Genomic DNA, 9,918 nt, shown 5'->3' with positions numbered 1-9,918 from the left:
ACACACACACACACACACTCTTACTTCCTGGCAGTTCAGACTGAACCAAACTGAAGGAAGTCTGCTGTTTTGTCTTCATTCTTTTAAAGTTTTTTTTATTTTTAGCTGATTTTCAAAATAAATTGGCGAGAAAACAAGAAATACTTAAACGTATTAAATACTTCAGTTTATATTTTTATGACGGTTTACTTTTTTAAAATAAAAATCTCATGCAAGGAGGCAGAAATCAAAACATGCGTTTCCTTTGATTTTAATCCACTTCATGAACTCTTTGTTTTTACGTCAAGCTTTAATCCGATTGGCTGCTGCCTCGTCACGTGTGATGACATCACCACTGATTGGTTGGAGGACGCTTCCTTACGTTTGGACTAGTCGGGTTGACCTCTGACCCCTAAGCTTGGGGACAAGGTGAAACGAGACCAGGCTCTACTCTGATTGGTCGTTTTCTTGTGGGGGCGGGGGCACTTTGTTTTTCTTTTCTAACCACGTGTTTCACTCCTGATCGGATCAATCAGATTGAATCATGTGACTTCTGCTCCAACACACGGCTCACCCGTCTGTCTGACCTTTGACCCGCTCGCAGCCATGTGACTTGTCTGCTTCCTCCTCTGTGATTGGCTGAACCTTTTTAACTGGAAGCTTCTGATTTTGTGATTATTGATTCCTGTCACTTTGTCTCCTCATCAAACTGCATCTGTTTTTGCTTTCTGGCTTTCAACCAAACGTCACGGTCGTCATGGAGATGGTTTAGTTATAATTATGGGATGTCATTTGTGTTTTTTGTCGTCGGAATGAAGAAACGTGTTAAACGGACATTTTACAGACTAATCAATAAGTGATCAATAAATAATGCTAAACACATGTTTCTTGCCGGTGTGACAGATGGACAGTGAGACAGCTCGTTGCCACGGTAACCCTCCTCTGTTTTTAGTTGATGGTCGAGCTTTGATGCTAATAGTTAATTTTTGTATTTTAATAAGAAAAGGAAGCAAGTGATTTTGTGTATTTGCATGCCGGCCGTACGTTCTCCGTATGTGTGGCGCTGTGTCGTAGCTGTTCAGTAGGTCGGAGGTTAGAGAGCAGACGACCCCCAGTGGACTGTTGATGTAATTACTGATATGGGATCCTTATTTTCTGAGTTCCTTTGTTTTCATAAATAAACACATAAACTGACCAGCTGACTGGACTCTCATTCACACACACACATATACACAACGCACACATATACACAACACACACACATATACACAACACACACACATATACACAACACACACACATATACACAACGCACACATATACACAACACACACACATATACACAACACACACACATATACACAACACACACACATATACACAACGCACACATATACACAACGCACACATATACACAACACACACACATATACACAACACACACACATATACACAACGCACACACATACACAACGCACACACGTGCACAACGCACACATAGACACGTGCACAACGCACACATAGACACGTGCACGCACATACACAACGCACACACGTGCACACAGACACGTGCACAACGCACACACAAACACACATACACAACGCACCCACATAGACACGTGCACGCACATACACAACGCACACACGTGCACAGACATACACACGTGCACAACGCACACAGACACGTGCACAACGCACACACAAACACACGTACACAACGCACACACATAGACACGTGCACAACGCACACATGTGCGCACACACAACGCACACACAGACACACGTGCACAACGCACACACAGACACAACGCACACACGTGCACAGACATACACAACGCACACACATATACAACACACACACGTGCACAACGCACACAGACACAACGCACACACACGTGCACAACGCACACACACGTGCACAACGCACACACACATACACAACACATTATTTACAGTAAAGATAAAGTAAGTTTATATCACTAATGTGACGTGAGAATAATTTGACACAAAACCAACTTTTAATTGCTTTTATTCGTTTGAATGTAAACGACGTCGTCATGGAGACCTGAATGGATCACGTACTAATACTCAACTTGTACCATCGTTCATAAACGTCAGTGTGAATCTGACAGCTGACTCGTCCTCGTCTGATTGGTCAGATGCTGTAGACTCCGCCCCTTTATGTGCAGGTCTCCTAACAGGATGAGTAAACTCTGAACCAGAATCTGGTTCAGTTCAGACTACCAGGAGATAAGCTGGTCTGGTGGACTTGTAGTTCAGGACCTGGTCTTTTCAGATCATACGTTGCCCACCGGCTCTAAGTGTCTTCTTCTATCTGGTCTCAGACCGAGGTCCTCCAAGACCAGAACTTTACTGTTGATGTTTAAATATCATCACGCCAGATTGGAGTGAAACCAGTCTGCTCAGGTTCCTGGTTCCGGTCTACATGATGCTGCAGATCCTGGACCGCCCGTCCGCATCCTCCAGACCCTTCTTGTCCCGGACCAGCACGGCCTGGTTCCCAAAGCTGCTGTACCAGGCCGACTGGCTGCGGCTCAGGTAGGTGGGGGGTGAGGCGGCCTGCATGTCCTGCTGCTGCTGCTGCCAGACCAGCAGGGACGTGTCCCGGTACCTCAGCCGGGCAAAGGCCTCCGACAGGGCCTTCGCTGCCAGGGGGGGGCGACTGAGACCAGGAGAACCGGAACCAGGAGGTTCTTCTACAGCATCTGGGTTGCACGCCGACATGTTGACACCAACATGGTGACAGAAATGGTCTGAAGAAGACTGGCCCGGCTCGGGTCCAGGTCCATCTTAGTCCAACTGCTCGTCTGATCCTTCAGCATAGATATATATATATATATATATATATATATATATATATATATATATATATATATATTATATATGAGAGAGAGAGAGAGAGAGAGAGAGAGAGAGAGAGAGAGAGAGAGAGAGAGAGAGAGAGAGAGAGAGAGAGAGAGAGAGAGAGAGAGAGAGAGAGAGAGAGAGAGAGAGAGAGAGAGAGGGGCTAACAGCCGTTGACTCCTGTTAGCTCATCCGGCCGCTAGCTTAGTTAGCTTCTGTTAGCTCTGGCGATAAACGCACTAGCTGACGTCATGACGTAATGATACAAGAGAGTAAACAAGTCAGAATATAAACTGCTACGTTTCGTGTCTCTTCTCTCACGGTTGAGTCGATGTTAGCATCTTTAGCACCGTTAGCAGGTCGCCGCCAGAGCTGCTGCTGCAGCCAATAGCAACGGCGGGTCCGTGAACCGGGTCGGAACACACGACTAAGTAACAAAGGTTCCTATGAGGCGATAGTTTTACGAAATAAAATAATAATACTATTGTAAAGTTAAATATAAATCGGCACCATCAACCGAAGGTGGGAGAATTATTCAGATTATTTAGTATGAGTACTAAAGCCACGCTGTGTCGACGCTAAGATCAGATCAGACAACCCTTAATTACTCCAAGTCCTGCTTACAAAACCTGTGTGTCAGTATTATTAGTCCATGTTGTTGGGAAGTTAAGATAAGATAGCAAGTAAAGATAGGAAGTTAAATTGGGAAGTTAAGATACGTTATGGAGCTAAGTTGGGAAGTTAAGTTAAGAAGTAAAGAAAGGAAGTTAAGTTAGGAAGTGAATCTAAGATGGCTGCCTGTGTGTTGGTGGTCATTGTTTTGTGTTGTTTTTATCGTAAATTCTGTTTTCTGCTGGGATTCTCAGAGCTGAGCTCATGAACATCAGGAGAACAACTCCAGCGGATCTATTTCCAACTTTTCTCGTAACTTCTGATAAACTTCTGGACCTTCTCGTCAAAGGTGCGCTCACCTTAACTCATGCCCATAAAAGAGGAGCTTGATAACTGAAGGCTCTTGCTCCCATCCTACTTTTTAGGACTCTAGGAACCACAAGTAGCCCCACATTTAGTGATCAGCTCTCTAGTGGGGCAATATGGCACTACAAGCTCCTTAAGATATGATGGTGCATCACCAATCAAGGCTTTGTAGGTGAGGAGAAGAATTTTAAATGTGATTCTTGATTTTACAGGGAGCCAGTGCAGAGCAGCTAATACAGGAGTCATGTGATCTCTTTTCTTAGTTTTTGTGAGTACACGAGCTGCAGCATTCTGGATCAACTGGAGGGACTTAAGAGACTTATTAGAGCAGCCTGATAATAAGGAGTTGCAGTAATCTAGTCTGGAAGTAACAAACGCGTGAACCAGCTTTTCTGCATCTTTTTGAGACAAGATGTGTCTGATTTTTGAAATGTTACGTAGATGATAAAATGCAATCCTTGAGATTTGCTTAACGTGGGAGTTAAAGGACAAGTCTGGGTCAAAGATAACTAGAGATTCTTTACAGTGGTGTTGGATGCCAGGGCAATGCCATCTACAGAAACCACATCACCAGATAATTGATCTCTGAGGTGTTCAGGGCCAGTAAAATAACTTCAGTTTTGTCTGAGTTTAACATCAGGAAGTTGGAGGTCATCCATGTTTTTATGTCTTTAAGACATTCTTGAAGTTTAGCGAGCTGGTTGGTCTCCTCTGGTTTGATCCATAGATATAATTGAGTATCGTCTGCATAGCAATGAAAGTTTATGGAGTGTTTCCTGATAATGTTGCCCAAAGGAAGCATATATAAGGTAAATAAAATTGGTCCAAGCACAGAACCTTGTGGAACTCCGTGATTAACGTTGGTGGTCATTGAGGCGAAACCACTACAGAGATGAGTCCTTTATCAGCACTAAGGTCTAACAAGACCAGTACGGAGATGAGTCCATTATCAACACTAAGGTCTAACAAGACCAGTACAGAGATGAGTCCTTTATCAGCACTAAGGTCTAACAAGACCAGTACAGAGATGAGTCCTTTATCAACACTAAGGTCTAACAAGACCAGTATAGAGATGAGTCCTTTATCAACACTAAGGTCTAACAAGACCAGTACAGAGATGAGTCCTTTACCAGCACTAAGGTCTAACAAGACCAGTACAGAGATGAGTCCTTTATCAGCACTAAGGTCTAACAAGACCAGTACAGAGATGAGTCCTTTATCAGCACTAAGGTCTAACAAGACCAGTACAGAGATGAGTCCTTTATCAGCACTAAGGTCTAACAAGACCAGTACGGAGATGAGTCCTTTATCAGCACTAAGGTCTAACAAGACCAGTACGGAGATGAGTCCTTTATCAGCACTAAGGTCTAACAAGACCACTACGGAGATGAGTCCTTTATCAGCACTAAGGTCTAACAAGACCAGTACAGAGATGAGTCCTTTATCAACACTAAGGTCTAACAAGACCAGTACAGAGATGAGTCCTTTATCAACACTAAGGTCTAACAAGACCAGTACAGAGATGAGTCCTTTATCAACACTAAGGTCTAACAAGACCAGTACAGAGATGAGTCCTTTATCAGCACTAAGGTCTAACAAGACCAGTACAGAGATGAGTCCTTTATCAACACTAAGGTCTAACAAGACCAGTACAGAGATGAGTCCTTTATCAACACTAAGGTCTAACAAGACCAGTACAGAGATGAGTCCTTTATCAGCACTAAGGTCTAACAAGACCAGTACAGAGATGAGTCCTTTATCAGCACTAAGGTCTAACAAGACCAGTATAGAGATGAGTCCTTTATCAGCACTAAGGTCTAACAAGACCAGTACAGAGATGAGTCCTTTATCAGCACTAAGGTCTAACAAGACCAGTACAGAGATGAGTCCTTTATCAGCACTAAGGTCTAACAAGACCAGTACAGAGATGAGTCCTTTATCAGCACTAAGGTCTAACAAGACCAGTACGGAGATGAGTCCATTATCAACACTAAGGTCTAACAAGACCAGTACAGAGATGAGTCCTTTATCAGCACTAAGGTCTAACAAGACCAGTACAGAGATGAGTCCATTATCAACACTAAGGTCTAACAAGACCAGTACAGAGATGAGTCCTTTATCAGCACTAAGGTCTAACAAGACCAGTACAGAGATGAGTCCTTTATCAACACTAAGGTCTAACAAGACCAGTACAGAGATGAGTCCTTTATCAACACTAAGGTCTAACAAGACCAGTACAGAGATGAGTCCTTTATCAACACTAAGGTCTAACAAGACCAGTACAGAGATGAGTCCTTTACCAGCACTAAGGTCTAACAAGACCAGTACAGAGATGAGTCCTTTATCAGCACTAAGGTCTAACAAGACCAGTACAGAGATGAGTCCTTTATCAGCACTAAGGTCTAACAAGACCAGTACAGAGATGAGTCCTTTATCAGCACTAAGGTCTAACAAGACCAGTACAGAGATGAGTCCTTTATCAGCACTAAGGTCTAACAAGACCAGTACGGAGATGAGTCCTTTATCAGCACTAAGGTCTAACAAGACCACTACGGAGATGAGTCCTTTATCAGCACTAAGGTCTAACAAGACCACTACGGAGATGAGTCTTTTATCAGCACTAAGGTCTAACAAGACAAGTACAGAGATGAGTCCTTTATCAGCACTAAGGTCTAACAAGACCAGTACGGAGATGAGTCCTTTATCAGCACTAAGGTCTAACAAGACCAGTACGGAGATGATTCCTCTATCAGCACTAAGGTCTAACAATACCAGTATAGAGATGAGTCCTTTATCAACACTAAGGTCTAACAAGACCAGTACAGAGATGAGTCCTTTATCAGCACTAAGGTCTAACAAGACCAGTACAGAGATGAGTCCTTTATCAACACTAAGGTCTAACAAGACCAGTACAGAGATGAGTCCTTTATCAGCACTAAGGTCTAACAAGACCAGTACAGAGATGAGTCCTTTATCAGCACTAAGGTCTAACAAGACCAGTATAGAGATGAGTCCTTTATCAGCACTAAGGTCTAACAAGACCAGTACAGAGATGAGTCCTTTATCAGCACTAAGGTCTAACAAGACCAGTACAGAGATGAGTCCTTTATCAGCACTAAGGTCTAACAAGACCAGTACAGAGATGAGTCCTTTATCAGCACTAAGGTCTAACAAGACCAGTACAGAGATGAGTCCTTTATCAGCACTAAGGTCTAACAAGACCAGTACAGAGATGAGTCCTTTATCAACACTAAGGTCTAACAAGACCAGTACAGAGATGAGTCCTTTATCAGCACTAAGGTCTAACAAGACCAGTACAGAGATGAGTCCTTTATCAGCACTAAGGTCTAACAATACCAGTATAGAGATGAGTCCTTTATCAGCACTAAGGTCTAACAAGACCAGTACAGAGATGAGTCCTTTATCAGCACTAAGGTCTAACAAGACCAGTACAGAGATGAGTCCTTTATCAGCACTAAGGTCTAACAAGACCAGTACAGAGATGAGTCCTTTATCAGCACTAAGGTCTAACAAGACCAGTACAGAGATGAGTCCTTTATCAGCACGAAGGTCCAACAAGACCAGTACAGAGATGAGTCCTTTATCAGCACTAAGGTCTAACAAGACCAGTACAGAGATGAGTCCTTTATCAGCACTAAGGTCTAACAAGACCAGTACAGAGATGAGTCCTTTATCAGCACTAAGGTCTAACAATACCAGTATAGAGATGAGTCCTTTATCAGCACTAAGGTCTAACAAGACCAGTACAGAGATGAGTCCTTTATCAGCACTAAGGTCTAACAAGACCAGTACAGAGATGAGTCCTTTATCAGCACTAAGGTCTAACAAGACCAGTACAGAGATGAGTCCTTTATCAGCACTAAGGTCTAACAAGACCAGTACAGAGATGAGTCCTTTGTCAGCACTAAGGTCCAACAAGACCAGTACAGAGATGAGTCCTTTATCAGCACTAAGGTCTAACAAGACCAGTACAGAGATGAGTCCTTTATCAGGACTAAGGTCCAACAAGACCAGTACAGAGATGAGTCCTTTATCAGCACTAAGGTCTAACAAGACCAGTACAGAGATGAGTCCTTTATCAGCACTAAGGTCTAACAAGACCAGTACAGAGATGAGTCCTTTATCAGCACTAAGGTCTAACAAGACCAGTACAGAGATGAGTCCTTTATCAGCATTAAGGTCTAACAAGACCAGTACGGAGATGAGTCCTTTATCAGCACTAAGGTCTAACAAGACCAGTACAGAGATGAGTCCTTTATCAGCACTAAGGTCTAACAAGACCAGTACAGAGATGAGTCCTTTATCAGGACTAAGGTCCAACAAGACCAGTACAGAGATGAGTCCTTTATCAGCACTAAGGTCTAACAAGACCAGTACAGAGATGAGTCCTTTATCAGCACTAAGGTCTAACAAGACCAGTACAGAGATGAGTCCTTTATCAGCACTAAGGTCTAACAAGACCAGTACGGAGATGAGTCCTTTATCAGCATTAAGGTCTAACAAGACCAGTACGGAGATGAGTCCTTTATCAGCACTAAGGTCTAACAAGACCAGTACAGAGATGAGTCCTTTATCAGCACTAAGGTCTAACAAGACCAGTACAGAGATGAGTCCTTTATCAGCACTAAGGTCTAACAAGACCAGTACAGAGATGAGTCCTTTATCAACACTAAGGTCTAACAAGACCAGTACAGAGATGAGTCCTTTATCAGCACTAAGGTCTAACAAGACCAGTACAGAGATGAGTCCTTTATCAGCACTAAGGTCTAACAAGACCAGTACAGAGATGAGTCCTTTATCAGCACTAAGGTCTAACAAGACCAGTACAGAGATGAGTCCTTTATCAACACTAAGGTCTAACAAGACCAGTACAGAGATGAGTCCTTTATCAGCACTAAGGTCTAACAAGACCAGTACAGAGATGAGTCCTTTATCAGCATTAAGGTCTAACAAGACCAGTACGGAGATGAGTCCTTTATCAGCACTAAGGTCTAACAAGACCAGTACAGAGATGAGTCCTTTATCAGCACTAAGGTCTAACAAGACCAGTACAGAGATGAGTCCTTTATCAGCACTAAGGTCTAACAAGACCAGTACAGAGATGAGTCCTTTATCAGCATTAAGGTCTAACAAGACCAGTACGGAGATGAGTCCTTTATCAGCACTAAGGTCTAACAAGACCAGTACAGAGATGAGTCCTTTATCAGCACTAAGGTCTAACAAGACCAGTACAGAGATGAGTCCTTTATCAGCACTAAGGTCTAACAAGACCAGTACAGAGATGAGTCCTTTATCAGCATTAAGGTCTAACAAGACCAGTACGGAGATGAGTCCTTTATCAGCACTAAGGTCTAACAAGACCAGTACAGAGATGAGTCCTTTATCAGCACTAAGGTCTAACAAGACCAGTACAGAGATGAGTCCTTTATCAGCACTAAGGTCTAACAAGACCAGTACAGAGGTGCCACTTCTGTGTTTCTGTTAGTTAGTCATTGAATTGTGTTTAGAGGAATGTTTTAAATGTTTTATACATTGTTTTTATATTTCAAGGTCTTGAGTTTTTTTTAGACTGCTTGTTTTTTCAAATAAATTAAGTCTGTCTGTCTCTTTCTCTCCCTTTCTTTTCACATTTTCTCTCTCTCTCTCTCTCTCTCAATTTCTCTTTCTCCCTCTATCTTTCAATTGATTTCTGTCATTTTCCTCTCTCTCGTTTCTTGGATTGTGATTCACGTCTTGGATTATTTAGATGTTGCCGTTTTGCTTCCATCTTTTCCAGTTATACATTTCCACTCCAGGGATGTTCAACTCTTTTCAGCAGGAAGTTTCCCTTTTCGATATTTTCAGCTTTTTTTAAAATTTCTTTTAATATTTCAGCTTTCAGTATTCTAACCCATTTTCAGAAGGAAATGCTCTTTTAGTTCCAACTATTGTTCTTTGAATCTTTATTATTAAACTTATTATTATTATTATTATTATTATATTTCTTCTGTACCTTTCTTGTACCCCTTCTCTTCCTTCACATGTTCAGCTTCAGAAACCGTTCAAATATTAAAATATTCTGCCTCTTCAGGACAC

General features: G+C 42.4%; 1 protein-coding gene across 1 annotated transcript; it reads right to left on the bottom strand.

Moving 5' to 3' along the window:
- Positions 1-1,991: 1,991 nt before the first annotated feature.
- Positions 1,992-2,868, bottom strand: LOC117736923 (putative uncharacterized protein BRD3OS). The gene has a single exon (XM_034542586.1). The coding sequence runs from the start codon at positions 2,722-2,724 to the stop codon at positions 2,422-2,424; it is 303 nt and encodes a 100-aa protein (XP_034398477.1). The 5' UTR covers positions 2,725-2,868; the 3' UTR covers positions 1,992-2,421.
- Positions 2,869-9,918: the final 7,050 nt, after the last annotated feature.

This window comes from Cyclopterus lumpus, chromosome 9 (assembly GCF_009769545.1).
Source record: "Cyclopterus lumpus isolate fCycLum1 chromosome 9, fCycLum1.pri, whole genome shotgun sequence".
NCBI classification, from domain to species: Eukaryota; Metazoa; Chordata; class Actinopteri; order Perciformes; family Cyclopteridae; genus Cyclopterus; species Cyclopterus lumpus.
The sequence above is the reverse complement of the archived record's forward strand: the minus strand, read 5'-3'. Positions and strand labels throughout refer to the sequence as shown.

Bases quoted from the DNA above. Each gene is read 5' to 3' on its own strand.
- LOC117736923 (XM_034542586.1), bottom strand. From the start codon at position 2,724: ATGTCGGCGTGCAACCCAGATGCTGTAGAAGAACCTCCTGGTTCCGGT.